Consider the following 18,498-nt stretch of genomic DNA (forward strand, 5'->3'; position numbering starts at 1 on the left):
TTGCCTTATTTTTTTACTCATGCCAGAATAAAAATCTTGAAGAGAAGCCACAAAATGTCACCATTCTCTGTGTGAGACACATTGACTTCTCAGTGATGGCTGTCATGCACACCACCATACCACCACATCATGGTAATCTAAACTCAACAGGCCAAAGAACCTTTCATTTGTCCCAAAGATATAGATCTTATCTAGGAAGATTAAATTTTTAAAACACATCTTTCCCTTCCTATTAGCAGCCAGAAAAAAGGGCCTTATTTCTACTGATAATATGTGCACAGCCAATGTTGTAACAAAATTACAGAATTCACAGAACTACCATTGGCTACAGTTAACATACAAGAAAATAAATAAGGGTCATTCTGCATATTTTCTTCTCTGACTCCTTCAGATGGGAATCAAGTCTTCCTGATGATTTTCTTTACTTGTGAGTGGCTATTGCAGCCATAGTGTTATGTCATGTGGCATCTGTAAGTTACTGATTGCCACGGAATGATTTAGACCCAACTGTAACCTTACTTCCATGTCCATGTCTTACCTCTCTCCACCTCTCCACACTGTTTCCTAAACCATTCTTGTTAAAATCTGCTAACAGGAATCAATATGAAGTGTATCCTCTGAGTTATTGAAATAGCCACCAGCAGATTTGTGGTGGTAAATCTCTCTGAATTTACATTTAGCTTCAAGCTAAATGGCTAAAAGCCCTACAGCATGAATTTACAGGTAAGGGAATTCTGACATGTTCTCTCGTCTTTTCTTGTTTCTCGAGTCTTGATCTGCTTACGCCACTCAGCCTTTCCTGGTCACCATCCTTTCCTTATGCCTTGCTGTGCTATTTTGATTTCTAAAGCCAGCTGGGATTGGAAAATGAATTTCTTTTTTTTTTTGAAAATCGGAGCTTCCACTAAACTTTAATTTGATGGAAATATTACTCTTGTATGAGCTTTATGGAAAAAAAGGAATCTTTCAAAGTAACAATTACATTTGGGGATTAAGTTTAAGTAATTGGCAGTCTTGTCTTTTTAATTAAAAAGAATAAAGCTGCCTAAGAAAAGCTCAGTGAGATTTGCACTGGGAAATGTTGGCATGCTATCCCACAGAGTAAGAAAACCAGCATCCTGAATGGACAGATGATGCTGGCAATGGTTCCCCTGGTCTTTAGAGTGCACCCCAGCAGGGCTAGCCTTAGTGTTCCTCACAAGCTATTCAACATGAAAGTACTATGAGAAGCACTGCAGGTAGAACTGAAGTAGATCCTTTCTTTAGGAGCTTACCTCTAGGTTGATGGACACAGTAAGGAGGTAGAGTCCTTAAAGAAAGAATTAAGAGGTAAACAGAGAGGGAGGGGACTGAGCAAATGGCTCAGTGGTAGCATGCTTGCCTAGCATGTGATGAGTTTTTGGTTTGATCTTCAGCATCCCTCTCCCAGTCAGGATAGTAAGGCATCAGCATGATCCCAGACATTGACGAATGTCATACCCTAGTCTCCTTCTAAATATAAACCTTATTTTCAGTTTGCTCCTAAGTTCCCTCTTCCTCTGTCACCTGCGATTCTTATTCTTGATTTTCATTTTCTCTACACTCTGTTCAGATTCATCTTGCATTCGCATATGCATATTATATCCCCTTGGACTCCCTTCAAACAAAATGAAAATAAAAGCCAGGAGAGCAATAGCAATCACTTCTACACGTCTGTCACTGCCATGCAAGCACCACTGAGTCACTGTAGGATCTATGGAGAGGAGACAGCTATGTCTAAAGAAGCAGGATACAAATTAACCTCAGTAACAACTTCCTTACAAAGTCTCTCTGTCCTCACCATGCCCTTTCATCATCCCAAGTTATTTGTAGGTATTAAATTAAATGAACACTTTGATGGAAAGAACGAAAAGTAAAGCACAGGCCTTACATCTCCCCTTGCACACTGCTGGGAGGAAACACACCTGCCAAGTCAGAGCACAGCATGAAATAATGAGGGTGGAATTCCAATTTAGGACATTCATATGTGCCAGATGTAGGAGGGGAGTCAGCCGACGACTCACTAGGACTCTGCTGAGGACTGTCAGCTTCTATCCACCACAAACCAGGGGAGGAGAGACCTTACAAGCCATTTATCATGCTTTCTAATTGGACACTTGGGAGCCAAGACTGCCATAGTGTACTACACCGCTCTGCTTTTTCACTGACACTGGAAGAAAACACTTCCCACCCATCAGTGACACGTGTACACACTTGACACCTATACATGATGACCAGCGTGGTATATTGACTATAATTCACAGGAAAATCGCTTGCTTAATGGCATACCTTAGAGACCTTGCATTTCCAGCATGACTTCTGCAACCTCCCAAGAACCACTGGGGCAAGCATAGCATCCTCTCAGTAGGTGGGGAGAACTCTTAAAGGCAGTTAAAGATGCCATTGCCTGAGCTGCTCATTCTAGCCATCCCATATGCTCTAGTTCACACAGCCCCAAATGACCCCAGCCATGTTCTATGTTGGAACATTCTTTGACCATTGATCAGTGGTTATGTTTTAATTGTGTGTGTGTGTGTGTGTGTGTGTGTGTGTGTGTGTGGTTTGTTTTCTTCATCATTCAGAAGCAGGGAGTGTTTGGACAGCAGACACTAAAGAGTAACTTGCACTCTGTTGTTGATTCACAAGCTCCCATAATTTGGGGAACTTTCAAATTCTCTCTCCCACTCCCAGAGTTCGAGAACACAGGTAAGTTTGTTACTGGGCACTCCTGAAAGCAGCTGGAACAGAGAGAATGGCTCCCTGGGGGCTCAAAGCTCCCATTCTGACTCCCCAGCTATGGACTTCCCTCATTCCTCTCCATTTGCTCTGACTTTTGCTTTATAGTGTTTCTTTTAGAGTTCATACTTCCTTTTTCTTAAGCTACCTACTCACTAGGAACAAAAGAAAGAACATTCCTTGATAACTGCCAATCAAAACTCATTTGGGTTCCAACTAAGTGACTTTGGCAATGGCCATTATTACAAAGACATCGTTGATGTACTCAAAGAAATGTTATCCTAGAATGTGTTCTGAGCTGGGCCGTTTGGGAATAACTGTGCAGAGCAGGCCAGGAACAGTGACTATACAAGGAAGGTTTACAGACCACACAGGGAAGCCTGTAGTATAGATGATTAAACAAACAAGTTCAGTGCTGAGGAAAGAGTCTAGTACTTTAGGTAGTACGTAAGTCAAGGGTGCTTCCCTGGAAAAGGGGAAGCGGAACAGCAGTAGGGAAAACGGAGCAAGAAGCAGAATATCCCAATACATAGAAAAATATAGAATCCAGAAAAATTCATTGGCAGATATTCACCATAAAGTCTATCCAATTCTTAACATCTAGAAAAAAAAGAGATTTTCCTTAAGATTCTTATTTCTGTTCTTCTGTATTTGGCAAGAAAAATGACAAAGGATGGAAGGAAGGAAGGAAAGAAGGAAGAATGGAAGGAAGAAAGGATGGAAGGAAGGAAAGAAGGAAAAAGGAGGAAAGAAGGAAGGAAGGAGAGAGACAGGGATGGAAGGAAAGAAGGAAAGGTAGGAGGGAGGGAGGGGGAGGGAAGGAAGGAAGAGGAAGGAGAGAGGAAGAGAAGGAGAGAGAGAAGGAGAGAGGGAGAAGGAAAGAGTTATCAAAGGAACAGTAGATATTTATTCTTGTGCCATAGCACTATTCCCTTGGGCTGAATGTACAGCATGCAAGGATAGGTCTGTACTGTGGGCAGCAGCACTACTCCAGGTTGTCTGGGTTACGCTGAGTCTGTTTCCTAGCTGAATATCAGAGGAAACTTACAAAGCTTGTGGTAAGATTTGATTTTAGTTGTAGGGATGGTCAGGTTATAAGCAAACAGCTATGCTTTTAGAAAATTTTCCAAGAGCTTGGATAGATGCTGTACTTGGGGGGGGGGGGGTGTCTGTCGCAGCAGGAGTATACAGAAGAACCTTGTGACTAAGGTTTCTTAGAGATCAAGAAGAAAGTCACCAAAAAAAGAGCCTGAGGCATAACTTCCCTTAGCAAGGCCCACACTGTGATGTTTAGTTCCACAGAGGCACATGCAAGGGGAACTCAGAGCATACCAATATTTTTAAATCCCTTATCTTCTTATTTCCAGGAGCTTTTAAACCCTAGGAAATCCTACAGATTGACTTATTCTCTCTGCATTCAAATTACTTCGTTTCATGGTGTTCAAATGTTTTTGATTTTGAAACATACAAAATGAAAACTCACATTACATGGATTAGAGACGGCCTTGAATCCCTCAGGATTTTGAATCTAAAAATGTATGTTTAACTGGTTCTAGAATTCACAGTTTAGACCTTGGAAACAGAAAGCAGGGAGTAAAACCAAAGAGAGAGGGAAAAAAGTTATGGCCTCTAGAGATCCACCCAACCTTTGCATTTAATCCTTTTTTAGCAATTCAAATAGAAGAAGGGGCAAGATCATTAAAATATATAGAATATGTATATTTTAAAACACAGATGTTAGAATCTATTTTCTGCTTTAACAACTCAGTTGAATGAACGGCTAAGTGTAATTGAAGCTGGGTAGTTACAAGGCAGTTAACTGATATCCATCACAGCAGGAGGCTAAGGACCAAGATGTCACCCACAAGTGCAATATGGAACATTCCAGGGACGAGGACAGAAACATGTGCTGCCTCTTTAAAGCCTAAAATTATCGGCATGGCCAGGAGCCTCTCCCTGACAATTGTGTCAAATGAGCTTACTTTTTATATATTTTTCTACATTACAGGCCCTGGAGAACCCTTTATTAAACTTAAGCCAGTGGGCATTCTGGAACACTTTAGTTCATTGATTATTAAAAATTAAACCTACCAGGATGAATACGAAACCCCCAGGATTTGGGAAAAAAAAAGCAGCCTTAATGTAAGAGACTTTCTGGAGTCCTCCGTTCGTATTGTGAGTGTTCAACGAGACTGTATCTTCTGTACTAATCCTTGAGGTAGAGCCCACAGCAGCCAGACCATGCTACTCTTTATAGGAGCAGTCATCAGGCTTCTGGTCAGAAGGAGCCATAGATTCCTCTTCTGCATAAGCCTCATCTATTGCTTTACCACCTCTCATTGGGAAGCATATCCCTTAACCATCACCCCTACTGGCTTCTCCTTTTTTTTTTTTTTTTTTTTTTTTTTGCATGGTATCCATCAACTTAATTTTAAGGGGGGATTCAATCACCTTAGAATAGTGAAAGCAGATGCCCAATAATTAGAAAATGCCTTTTTTTTTTTTGTAAATTTCCTAGATTTACTTTTATTTTTACCCATGTACAGTTATATAAAGTCCGGGACCACTTAAAATCATAGACATTAAAACTCATTCCTCTCAGGTTCACAGCAAAAGCACAACTTTATGGGAGAAGGAACACATTCTATATCTTGTTTTAAGTGATGATTACATAGACGTATACAATCATCAGAACACTTCAGACACTTGATTATTGTTTATCATAATCTCTGAGTTTTAAAGGAATCTATGTAATATAGACAAAATAATACAGTTTTAAATGTATAATCCAGACTTGGACGATCTGAGAAGCATCTAGGTTAGTGGTGAACCCATGTCACAATCACAATCCTCCTTAGGACTTTCCCTGTAGTAACTAGAGAAGATTGGGGCCACACAGGGTAGTGTGAGCCACTTGCTTTGCCGTTCTTACTCATGTATGTTGAGATACTGTCTGAAAATACATTCTACCATACAGCATACATGCCACCTTACCTTGATTACACCTTCAAACCCGTAGCATGCCTTTTTCCTTCTGCTTGAAGGATTGGCAGCTGATGGCTCTCAGCTGAGTTGCTCCTTCTGCCATTGCCTTCAGCCAGACACAGCAACTCGAACCAGTGAGTAGCTGATCTATAACAGTGGGGTTTGAAAAGGCCTACATTCCCTCTCATCATACCAGACAACTCTAGAGTTTATCCGGGTTTACAGCTCCTCACAGAACAAGCCACCTTCCTCTGTCCAGTCCCACTTTCTTTACTCCCATCTTTCATGCTGATATTGAGACTTCTTTCTAGAAAACTTCCTGTGTTGGCCCTGTGCATGCTGTCTCAGTTTCTGTGAATTTATGTGTACGTCATCCTGTTTCTGGCTTGTCGTCCTTGCTTGCTTAGTGTCCTCCATCTCCTCTGGCTCTTACACTCCTTGTTCCTCCTCCTCTGCAGGGTTCCCTGATGCCTGAGGGGAGGGATTTCATGGAGATATACCATTTAGTAATGAGAATTCCAAGGTCTGGAATTCATTCTTTGCATAAAGTCTGGCTGCGGGTCTCTGTATTTGTTCCCATCTGCTGCAGGAGGAAGCTTCTCTAGTGATAGCTGAAAAAGGCACTGACCTCTAGGAACCATTTAATTGTTACATTCTTCAAATAGAACATTAGTATGTAGCTTTACCCTAGATCCTGGGGCTATGGGGCCTTAGGGTCTTGGCCACACAAGCAGTGTTGGGTATGTGTTCCATCTCATGGAGTGAGCCCTAAGTCAAATAAGACATTGGTCAGTTAATCCGTTACACTAGCACATCTTGTGGGCATGGAGCCATTGTATATCAAAGGATTTGTGGCTAGGTTGATGTTTATATTTCTCCTTATACTCTCATACTGAATACCCTCCTATACCAAAGATGCTTGCCTGTAAGGGGTGAAGGCTCTAGGTCAGCACCAGCTGGACTTCTCCATGTTCAATGAGTTGTGTAGGTATTATTGTCAGCAAGGGGCCCTTGCTGTCACTTTGTGAAGAGCAACCTATAGTCCTAGCAACAGCCTGGATTGTTTGTGGATTCCCATTGAACCCCTTTGGCCAATAACTGAATTAGATGTAAGCCACTTCCAAAGCTGAGTGTTTTCACTTGTTGACAAGAGATACCCAGCTAGACCTGTCTCCTCAATTATTTGGCAACTTTGCTTAGATCCCCTTCATAGATGTATATATTTTAGCTTCTAAAATATTTTTAATTCATGCTTTGTTGTGTATTGTTTTCCATTTTAGAAACAAATACAGTATATCCTCATAACAGAAGTTTATATAAATTCTGAGATTACAAAAGAAACAATGAAGATCACATATAATCTATCTCCTAATAGAGGACATCACTGACATGATGGAAATAAATATCAATACAAATGTAACATACAAATGTAAACATTTGCATTATGCATGACCTCTAGATCCTTCCCTACTTCTCACCTTGCCCAAGGCTGAGGAATGTCTGTGCCTCATGCAAGAGTAGAGCAGAGGCAGGGTGAGGAGGCGCTTTCTGCTGCCCTGCACACCTACTGCAGAGTGCTCATGATACTACAAGGCTTTGCCTTACCAAAGGTCCCCCTGTGTTTCCTCAGTAAGGGTCTCACTCAAGTTGGACAATCCCTTCTCCCTCTGTACTAAGGGATTAGTATTTTCCCTTTTGTACATTTATTTCTTCTATATTTTAAAAAGTAAAATAAGTGAATAAGAGTCACTTATGTTTTAAAAGGGTTCTTTGCATTCTATTCCTCATAGAACATTTGGTATGCAGAGATTTGTTGATCCAACTAATAAGAATAATAAACAAGGCTCTAATGTCTTGTTCACATTTTATAACAAACTATGTCAGTATTCATTCTAGTTCAAGTTTATTTATTCACTCACTGTGTCTAGGGTTATAATATTTTAGTGCGAGTTTGCATCATTATGCCCTCCTCTAGCCAGCAGCATTTCTTTCCTGCTGATGGTCAACTATACAAAGCAGGATATACTATGCAAAGCCCTCTGAGATATTCAAAAGCAGAGTGTGGGATTCCATTTCGATCAGTCTAGTTAAGGGATGCTGACATCCCTTCGAAAATGTTGATGACGAGGTAGGATTTCTCAGCCATTAGCAAACTAGTTCTGACTCATGGAAGCAGCAGTCCTCTTAGAACCTGGGCCCCGACAACCTCAGACTGTGGGTGGAGCTGGCCTGGCCTGTGTGAGGCTCAGATTTGGACCCCAGCTCTGCAACAGTGTAAATAAACAAGAACAGAGATGGACAGGCCTGGCGGTTGAGGTTCAGGTCACCGTCTGGTTTGACTTTCTCCTCTCTTGCCTAGACCCAGAATGATTCCTGATAATTCTCAGAGACCAATATTCTAGAAATATTAGGCACTAAGATTTATATACAAATTGAATATCACACGTGGAAGAAATCAAAAGCTGTAACAATACAAACAGGAATCAGAGGGCATATCTTTCTTTGTGGCAAAAGGAAAAATAATCATACTTGGAGGCAGAAGCTGCTAATCCCTAAAGCCTCTGAGTAGAGAGAAGAAGCCCATGAGGAAGAAACTAATAACTTCCGAAGTATGGCTTTCAAAATTGAATTAATAAAAATGTCCCCCTTTTAAGCCACTATAATAATAAAGGTTTTATTTTTCAAAACCTTGACACACACAAAATGTCAGAGACCAAAACCCCGCCGATTTCGACAGGGGAACCTTGCAAATGTTATGCTCTGGGGACTTCCTGTCAGGAAGAGAAGGCGAGTAAAGGCTGAAGCCCCGCCCCCTCTTTCCACTTTTCTTTGGCCACCTTAGTGATTTAAACCACACCTCTTACGGATCACTTTCAGGCAACTGGAAAACAAAATCTCTGTCCACTGTGGGCCCACTCCACTCAGAAAATTATTAACTCTGACCCAAAAGAAAAGAAAAAAAAAGATGTCACTAAATATATGAAGTCAGCTACCAACGTGTTATTTTCAAACCTGTAGCAAATATGGCAGAGCACTTGTCCTTGCAGAAAGAGTTGTGCCATAGAGCTGGTTATCCCCTTACTCAAATACGTCTGCGGCAGGTAACAGATGAGATATGTTCAAATAAATACCCTGGAATTAGGACGACTGTGCAAACAATGTCAAGCCCAACACTGCTGCAGGACCCCTCCATGTAAATAAGGATCAAGGAATGATGTGAGCTGTGGGTGGGGCAAAGGCTGTGGTCAAGAGCCAAACCAGGCACAGCTGCTTCGGATCCTTAAAGTCTTACTCTCCCGTCACTGGCTCTGCTGCCAATCCCCTAACCCCATCCCAGGGACTCAAAAGAAGCACAGGTGACAGACAACTGCTTTCTGTGTCTCATTAAGGTCTGCAAGTGCCCTGAGGTAACAAGAACTCTCCCGAACTAAAAGGAGTTTCCAGTGAAATATTTCAAAGTACTCACTTTAGGTGACGATGAGGGGAAGGAGAAAGGATGGAGCAGGAGAGGAGGAGAAAGAATACAAAGGAAGAAAGGAAGAGAGCGAGATCACAGAGGTTAAGGGAAGAATAAGCTTCCTGACCTCCGACCTGTGCTTCGCTTCCTTCTTCCACATTCTCAGGAGTTAAAACGTCAGCATCTGATAACACCAATGTCTGAGAAGGTCTAGAACATTCTCGGTTCTGGAATCGCCCAAAGTTTTGTCTGTTGCCTGACTGCAGATGGGTCTGTTTATACTTCTGACCTGCATGCTTGTTTTCAGAAGCAAGACCAATATGTAGGGGGAAATGCTCATGAAAAACAAAGGTCAGAGACTGTGGGTATATGCTCCTGGAAGATCCAGGGAATCCTTCCAGGAGCAGTATCCCTGGCAACGCTGTTTTTATCAAGAACGTAAAACCACCTTTCACTAGAGAAAAGGGTGGCATACAGGCATTATGGACCAGATCAAAAACTTGTCTATAATAATGGGGAGGCAGGCTCTTTTGAAGAGTAACATTTCACACCAGAGCCATCCTACAAGACAAACTACATGCTTTTCCCTCACTGTTGCCACCTGGTGGACAAAGATGATATTTTCTGAAGGCACCTAGGAACATGTCCTAGTGTGACCACAAGATGGCAGAGCATTACCAAGTTTTCAAACAAGCTCAGACTCAGGCAGTTTTTCTTCCTCAGAAAGAGACTAATCAGCCAGAATAGAATGAATTATAAATAATTGTACAAATATCACAAGTCTATCACATTTTCACAAAGAAAGATTGAAGTTAGAGTTTTAAGGTCTACTGTTTCACAAAGAAACCAATTTATGGCCACAAAAGAAAGGAATATCTAGAGTGTAACTTGACAATTTAGTTTGTCTTTTAAGCACTAGTAGATACACATTCAAGCATTTTTGCACAGTTACGTCATGAAGTTAAATGTTTGGTAGTGTTTCAATATATTTCTTGTAATTCTATCTTTTTAATTGAAGAATAGAGAATTGTTCCCCCAACACATTCATTTGGAATGTACAGATTCTCACCCAAGCCTGTATCAGTGGGTTCCTGTGAGCATATTGCCAACTGCACCCTAAAGAATTTGTTACCCAATTAGCCTCCTTCCTATCTGGTTTGCACACACCAAGGTCTTCTAATGTTTTGTCTATCATCTTGTTGGCACACATACTTCACGACCTTTTAATCAGGATATCTTTCTTCCACTACAAAAAAATTGCACTAATAATCCTCTCTAGAAGGATTCCACCACAAGACTGTAACAACAGTTCTTACTGAATTCTGTGCTAGGTGCAAGGAGAGCACACGGAGTAATGATCTAATCCAGGGAGCAGATTCATTAAACTCAGGTACAAACAGCAAAGCTGGGGCATGCAAAGGTTAAAGACATACCTCTTAGCTTAATCAGAGTCACTGCCCTACCTGTCTGCCCTGAACATTTGCTTAAACTTCTTCCCACAAAGCCTGTGCACCAGATTTAGAAAAGAAAGGGGGGGAAAAGCCACAATTCTTTTCGTGAAAAAGGTATCCTCTAAGTCTAGAATTCTTTGGGTAAATGGCCTCAGTGGCTGCCTCCTAAGGAAAAACACACTCCATGTTTCTCTATGAACTTTACAATATAATGTATGTGTTGGTTGGACCGTCTATAGGTAGAGTTCTTCAAATAGAAAAGGGTCTGAGAGATGCTGGTGTCGCTGGGCATCCTCAGATGTTCACCATGAGCAGCACCAGTCATCAGAACACAAGAGAACCTTCAGATTGATTCATACTAAAGCTAGGTAGTTCAGGAAAGCCACTGTACCTACAAACATGGGGACAGGCTGGCTGCTGTTAGCTTTGCTAGCGATGAGGCATAGCCAAGCGATTGTAAGCTTCAGACACTGAGACAACCCTGCCTTTCTTTATAACTGTCCTAATGCTACCAGGAAGTGTTAAACTATTTGAGAGCCTCTCCTTGAGATTCCTTTGGGATGGACACATGAAGGAATACGCAAGGACAGGGATGAACAGGTTACCAGGAACGGTGGTGACTTTGCAGGCATGATTTCAAAGAGCTGAGCCCCGAGTGCTCAACCAGGTTCCCCGTCTTTCTGTTTCAGAAGCAATATGACACATGTTTATTTTTCTCATGTTTTGATGTGCATTCAGAATGATTGTCATGCACTGGACTACACTATCACATAATAACAGACACAGCCGCCGACTTCATGAAGTCAGAGCCCAGGGAGGATGACAGCCGTTAATCAAAGCATCAGATAAGCACATTGGGAATTAAGACAGAGATGAGTGTGATAGGAAATTAGAAGGACCAGGCACCATCAAGGAGACCAAGAAAGGCTCCTCGCTCGAAGTAAAAACCCCATTCTGAAGGGTGACTCAGGTACTACTACAGAAGCCATAATACCCCAGGAGAGGGAAACTGGTTCCAGGAAGCATAAGAAAAAAAAACACTGGGGGAAGAAATGGCAGACGTTTATAAGACTAGACAGGTAGGAGTGGTAAGGAGAGCCACAAATACCAAGCTATGGATTGGGTCTATCCTGAAAGGCACACAGACACACACAGACACACTCACACACACACACACACACACACACACACAAACTGAGAAAAAACTGGAAGCAGGACTGTAAGATGGCAGAGGTGCTGTACAAAAAGCTTTCTGTGGTGGAAGGAGCCAGGCACTTTACCTTTTTTGCTACATTGTGTTACTGAGTCTGCAATCTGAACCTGCAATCCTTAGGGTCACAGAGAGAAAAATATCCAGATCTCACCACCAGTGATCTCATAGCTAATCAATCATTTAATTGGTCCTGAAATAGAAAATGGTACCCTACAGAAATTTTACTTATTTACTTCCAAAGGTACACGAGTCCTTTGAATTATTTGGCAGATACTTTAAAAGAAATCCAGATATTTAAGCAATCTAATCGCACTCAACCTTGACATTTATTATCACGAGCAACTAGTGTTTGGAGAAACTCATTATATGTCATGGTCCAGGCTAAAGTACTAGATTCAGTACTGGATGAGCCACGCAGTGTGGATGCCCTTAGGAGGAGACAACCTGTAAGCAAATGAGTAAATGAGAAAATCATACCAGGAGGGGCTTTAGTGCTGCTTAGCCTAATGCTCAGGGAAAAAATGTTGAGCATCAGAAAGTAGTGACTTGGAGGAATTGATGGGGCAGTCCTATGATGGTTACTGGAGTGAATGACTGAACAGTATAGAAACCTAAGGAAGCATTTCTAGTAGATGATGCAGCAACTGTGAAGCTTGGCATAGGAATGGACATGGTTGTTAGGTAAGGAGTTAGGAAAGGCCAACTGGTGCGAATGGGAACACAATAAGGCTGGGGATCAGACGCATTCTATGATTGCATACAATAGAGTCGAGACTACGTTTACGCTCTATGCTGGAGCCTCTGTGCTTGTCTAATGGCAGAGCATGTAGCGTGGAGAATCCCTAGCTGCCGTTCAGTTTTTGTTCCTAACAGTCGCTCATTTAGTCTAAGAAGAGTCTCTTCTCTCTGGCCTGTCCTTCGGTCTCTATCAGACATTTCTCTGGCTGCCCTGTCCCCTATCTGCTTTTCTCTCATCCTCCTTTGAGTGGAGAGTAACAAACTGCCCTTATGTTTATTCTCAATTGATAAAGCCTTTTTTTTATTTGTTTTTTGTTTTGCTAAATGTTTCTTTTTTAGAAATTGGCACCACCGTGCACTTCAAGCCAAAAGGTATGGTCGCTGTTTATAAAGCCTTTTAGACATTAGTTAAGATTCCACAGCCATAGAGTATGGTCTCATGTACCTGAGTTTGATTTAGCATTGTGATTTGTGATAAAAAAATTTTTTTCAATAAGACAGTTGGCAATGTTTTTCCCCCCAGGTTGTGAACTTTCTTACTAATAAAGGGTCCTCACCCTGACCCATGGCCCCTGGTGATGCTTTGACAGTGACTCACTTTAATATCCCTGGGCTAAAGCAAGATTTTTGTTCCCTGTCATCCCTTCCTTCTACCCCTTATGTGCTTCATTGTAAGCATCTATGGTTAATCCCACAGATCTCATTTTGTAGAATGGTTGCTACCCAATGCCAAAGCTTTCAGGGTTTTACAGTTATTTGTTGATGATTCAAGTAAAGACGTTCCTGGGTTCTGACGCCCACATCAGACATACTGGCGAAGCAGCATCTCACAAAATGAAGCATGGTACCCAGTTGACATTTCCACCCTGCCTCACTTCCCTCCGTTCCTTAAGTCTCACTTGCTATAGCTTTCGTGGATGGCTGGATCCCTAGAAACTATTCCATGACTGCCATGCACTCCCGTCAGCCATGTGGCACAGTCTACATTCTTAACTCTACAAAGACAGGGCAAGCCTGCCAAGGCTTCACTAAATAGACCCTAGGATGCAAGCAACCATGAGGTCTAACTTTCCCTCCTGTGCATACGCTAGATCAATCTCACATCGCCCATCCCCAGGCAAGTACTAAGGAAGCTGGGATGAGACCAGATGTCGCCATCGTTCATGCCCTCCTGGTCATCACTTGACTGTCAGTTGACGCTTGTGAAAATAGCTTTCAGGCTGGAGAGATGGCTTAGTGGTTGAGAGCACTGGCTGTTCTTCCAGAGGACCTGGATTCAATTCCCAGCACCCACTTGGTAGCTCACAGCTGTCTGTAACTCTTCTCTCAGAAGATCTGACACCTTCATTCAGACGTCCATGCAGTGAAAATATCAATGTACATAACATAAAAATGAATTATTGTTTTTAAAAAGGAAAAAAGAAAATAGTTTTCTTTCTAACTCACAAAGCATGTGATGGCTATGATCATCGCCAAGAGTAGAAATCTATTGTGGATGGGGGGGGGGGTGATTTGAGCCCTCCAACATGCGAAAGCCAGAGCGGTTTTATGGTTGCTCAGACCTATACCTTTTTTGTGGTCTGTGTTTGCAGGCCATGACTGTCTCAGCTTATAAGAGGTAACCAGGAACCTACCTTCCAGATTAGGGCTCTTTGAAGCAAGAAGACATAAAATATTAACACCCTCTTTAGCTCTTTTCTTCCCGAATAGCATGATTACAAATTACCCATTAATTTGTCTGGTGACACAGGTAAGACCTCAGGACTTTGATGTGAGTGATAACATCAGGTATATTATTCAGATATCATCATGTTAAGGTATCGGGTGTAACTCTAAGTGTACCTAAGTTTTTCATAAATGGTGTGGGAAACTATTTGATATTGGGGTTCTTTTGCGTGTGTGTTTGTTTTGTTGCTTTACTTTGCTTGTGTGTTTTGTTTTGTTTTGCTGACTCAGGGTTTTGTGTATTCTGGGCTAGCCTTAAACTCGTATTACAAAGTTGATCTTAACTTCCTTACCTTCCTGCCTCCACTTCCCAAGCACTGGGACTACAATCATGACTGCTTTGAGGAGAAAGAGGTATTGCTTTTAATGTTATCACAAGAGAGCTTCAGCTAGCCAAAATAGTACTTTCCAGAGGGTAAAGATAAAGAATTAATGCAAGAGGAGCCTGCATTTAAGGTCTAGAATTCAAAGCCCATGTTACCTTGCTTCTGATCTGCTCCAGTTTCAGCTTCCATAGGCTTCAAGCCCCAATTCACACAGAGGAAACTGTACTAACAGGACATAGACAGCAGGTGGCGCCAGAGTCAGCATTATCTCATTTGCCTTCAACATGGCTTCCGAGGTCACCAACACATGCAGAGCACACAGATCAGATTCTATAGGTTGTCAACCTCCATTATTAAACAGATTTTCCTAAATTGTTTAAATTTTTGTTTTTTGTTTTTAGCCATTCCACCAGCCTTTAAGAATTAAAATAATTTTCTTTTGTATAATTGAAACACAAACCTTAATACTCTTCCTGATTTCTCATTGGCTGCCCTGGACCCCCGTGAATCATTGCGTGTATGGTTAAAGATGACTTTAAGTAAATCCAGTCACAGTGAAGGAAAAAAGAAAACATCACTGATCTGTGAATTAAAAAGTGTCACCAAATAGATGGCTTAATAAAAACACTTTGTGAAATCTTTGAGACTCTATGAAAAAGCAAAATGATGATCTCAGAATCCTCCATTGGATCAGCAGTAGAGAAACTTGCCAAAAATCCCATTCTTCAATTTCAGAATATTTAATATACTTTTCCATAAATTACAGGTTTTGCCCTTATACAAACATAGTCACAAAAGATACACTTTAGAATTCACCTTGACACAGTCCTTCTCCTGATTCCGAGAACCTTGAGAATGTTAATTTCTGATTTATTATTTTGCTGCAGGTAAATTTTGCCTTTACTAATAAGCCTTAAAAGCCTCAAGCTAGTACAGGCTCGGTGGCTCGGTGGGTAGAGTCACCTGCTGCCTAGTCAAAGGACCTGAGTTTGGTTCCCAGGACCACATAGGCAAAGAGGAGAATTGTCAGCTATTAGTTGTCCTCTGGCCACACACATGCGATGACATGCAAACATGTACAAACATAATACATACATAATAAATAAATAAGACTTTTTTCTTTAAACCTGATCCAAATCATAGGTATCTTTGATTCAAGTTGGTATTTCATTCATTTCTGAAACCAAAATTTCTGTGTTGTGAATAATATATAGAATACTTACCAAGTACCACGCATGCCAAAATGTGTGTGTAATTACAATGCTCATATAGATATGGTTAAATATCCTGGTGTGATTGTTCTCCATGATATGAAAACCATGTAACTACCTTTTGAATTATGCTCCTGCTTGCCTATTTGTAAGGCTAAGTTGTGCTTACAGGCCTATGCTTTCGTGATAGCTCTCAGTATATGCAAGCACTTGCTGAGCGTGGCCATCTGGCACAGGAACTAAGATTTATCATTTGCATTTCAGCAAAGAAGCAGAATTCCATAACTATGAACTAAAACATAATTAATGATTTTGTGGATTGTCCTTCCCTGAACTGTCCATTAACTGGAGTAGGCTCCTATGCAGTCATATGCATCTATAATTGCATCCCTAACTTGTGATAATTCCCCAACTGTTGCCCAGTTACAGGATTCCTGGATTCTGCTTATTTACTCTCAAAATCAATTATGGCAAGAACAAACCACATAAGCACATTAGATAGCTATATGAGAGAACTTAATAAATGATAATTGATAGAGGCAAAGGTATCTTGACCAGATGTATACACTGAATTTCAGATGTATAACAAGGCTATCAGGAATTAAATTAAAAACCATTGACATACGCATAGTGGGAATTCCTGTTACAACATAGAGTACCATGTGAAAGTAGGAGTTAACTTGCATTGTGTATTTAAAGACCGATAATATGTGCATGTGTCACATATGAATAGATAAGTATTTATAGGGGATGCAAATTTCCCTATGTGTGTGGATGAATGGGTAGATGATAAAGGACACATAGCTAGGCATGCATACACATTAACAAGAATGTTGACTTTAATGTGTTAATCTAGCTCCCTAGGAATATACATTTATGCTTTTCAATAATAGAACTCTTGTTTTCTTTAATGTTTCCTACCATTTGAATAAAACGATAAGGCCATTTCTCTTAGCTGTCCATGGATACTACTCAATCCTAAAATGTCAGGGAAACAATATAGCCTGTCCTAGAACTAACAATGAGACTACAGAAGGAAGCAAATTGGGCTTTTGCAGAGAATCCATTTCATACTAGAACAAAACACAAACCATTTTGGCCTATGAGATCGTCATTTTTGTACAGTTTTTCTTTATTCTGAAAGCTTTGCTGGAACATTAATACAGACAGCCTCTAAAAAGATGCAAGAGGAAAGCTTTGTCACCAGGAGAGGAGTCTAGGGAGGTGACAGTCCCATGCATCCAGAAAGCTTGGTGGAGCAAAGGAGGAGCTCAGAGCAGACTTTGCATGAAGTATCAGGACGCCTAGACATCAGAGACTGGTGAACGATTACCACAGACGCTTTGAGCCTCAATCCTCATGAGACTGGGCCTGAAGGTGGTCAGGGGTGTCCCTTCTTACAGTAGCATCGTAGACATTCAGGAGAACACAGAGGGAGCTGACTAGATTGCCAGGTATTTAACTTGTTTATTCTGGTTCAAAGCTCATTTTGCAAAATCGAAAGGCTCAAAGTTTGCATATGCTCATATTTTCTTATTAAGCAATATTCTGTAGCACTCCAGCCAAAATATCAGATTTTAAAAAGACACCGTCTCCATCTTCCTGTGGTTTTGGCTAGACTTAGCTTTGCTTTAAGCAGAATTTCACCCACCAAATGTTTAACCGAGACACTCACTGCTGAGTTTCACTACCGCAGCTCACCACGTGGTGGCGACAATGACTCTGGAGTCAGACACTAAGGTTAAATCTGATGAGCGGTGGAAATGTCATTGTGGATGCAGTTCTGTTTCTTCTACATTTCTTTGGAAGACAGTATTTGCTAGAGTACGCATGCAGTAGTGCACTTTTATTTATAGTTTTATGAACAGAACACGCATCACCCTGTATTGTGGCTTCATACAGTTGTTGATCGGTTCTGTTCTACTCCTCCTGTGGCTTTAGCTCTTGACACAGAGCATAGTTTAGGAAGCCATTCTTTAATTCAGTAGTTCTCCGTGCTACACTCTCTGCAATCTTACACATTTTAAACAGATTGGTTAAAAATTCATAGACTAGAACATGCTTCCGTTGTAATTGCATGGCAATGGTTTTACACACACATGCACACTCACTCACACAGAGTCTGCATACATGGCCCCTAAAACTTCAAAGTGACCCATAATTACAGCTCTGAAAGCTTCTATTCTGAGGATCACTGTCTATAAGTATATAGCCTTAAAGCCAATGTCTCTTCAGCGTAAAAAAATGGATTTTTGTTTTTGTTTTTGTTTTTGTTGTTGTTGGTTGGTTGGTTGGGTTGTTTGTTTTTTTTTTTTTTCTGTTGTGTTTTGGAGGTGTTTTTTTTTTCAATGAAATTTAAGTACAGCCACATGAAAAGAGGAAATGAGATCAGAAGTGTGCATAATGAGGTCATAAGTCAGGACCCCCCAATTTCTGCTACAGTATTACTAGTACCATGAGCACACAAATCCTTATTCCTCTCTACCCACTATCCCCTCAAACCCAAACTCATCTCCCCCACATTCTGTCCCCATCGGCAACCTGAGTGACACAGCATGATGTTCCAAGGACCAATCCCAGGTAAGCTCTGTTCTCAGTTGCCCCAGGTCAACAATGAACCTGTCCTGAGCCTCAACAG

General features: G+C 41.2%; 1 protein-coding gene across 5 annotated transcripts in view; it reads left to right on the plus strand.

Moving 5' to 3' along the window:
- Positions 1-18,498, plus strand: part of Lsamp (limbic system associated membrane protein) — a 2,132,018-nt gene that overhangs the window by 2,105,299 nt on the left and 8,221 nt on the right. For 3 of the 5 annotated variants that reach the window (XM_031363885.1, XM_031363888.1, XM_031363886.1), the window contains one exon: positions 12,938-12,970. The exons of the other annotated variants lie outside the window; for them this stretch is intronic. In XM_031363885.1, the coding sequence (XP_031219745.1) occupies positions 12,938-12,970 (33 nt within the window). The remainder of the gene's footprint in view (positions 1-12,937; positions 12,971-18,498) is intronic. 5 annotated transcript variants of the gene reach the window in all.

The sequence above is a fragment of the Mastomys coucha genome, unplaced genomic scaffold (genome assembly GCF_008632895.1).
Source record: "Mastomys coucha isolate ucsf_1 unplaced genomic scaffold, UCSF_Mcou_1 pScaffold12, whole genome shotgun sequence".
Lineage (NCBI taxonomy): Eukaryota > Metazoa > Chordata > Mammalia > Rodentia > Muridae > Mastomys > Mastomys coucha.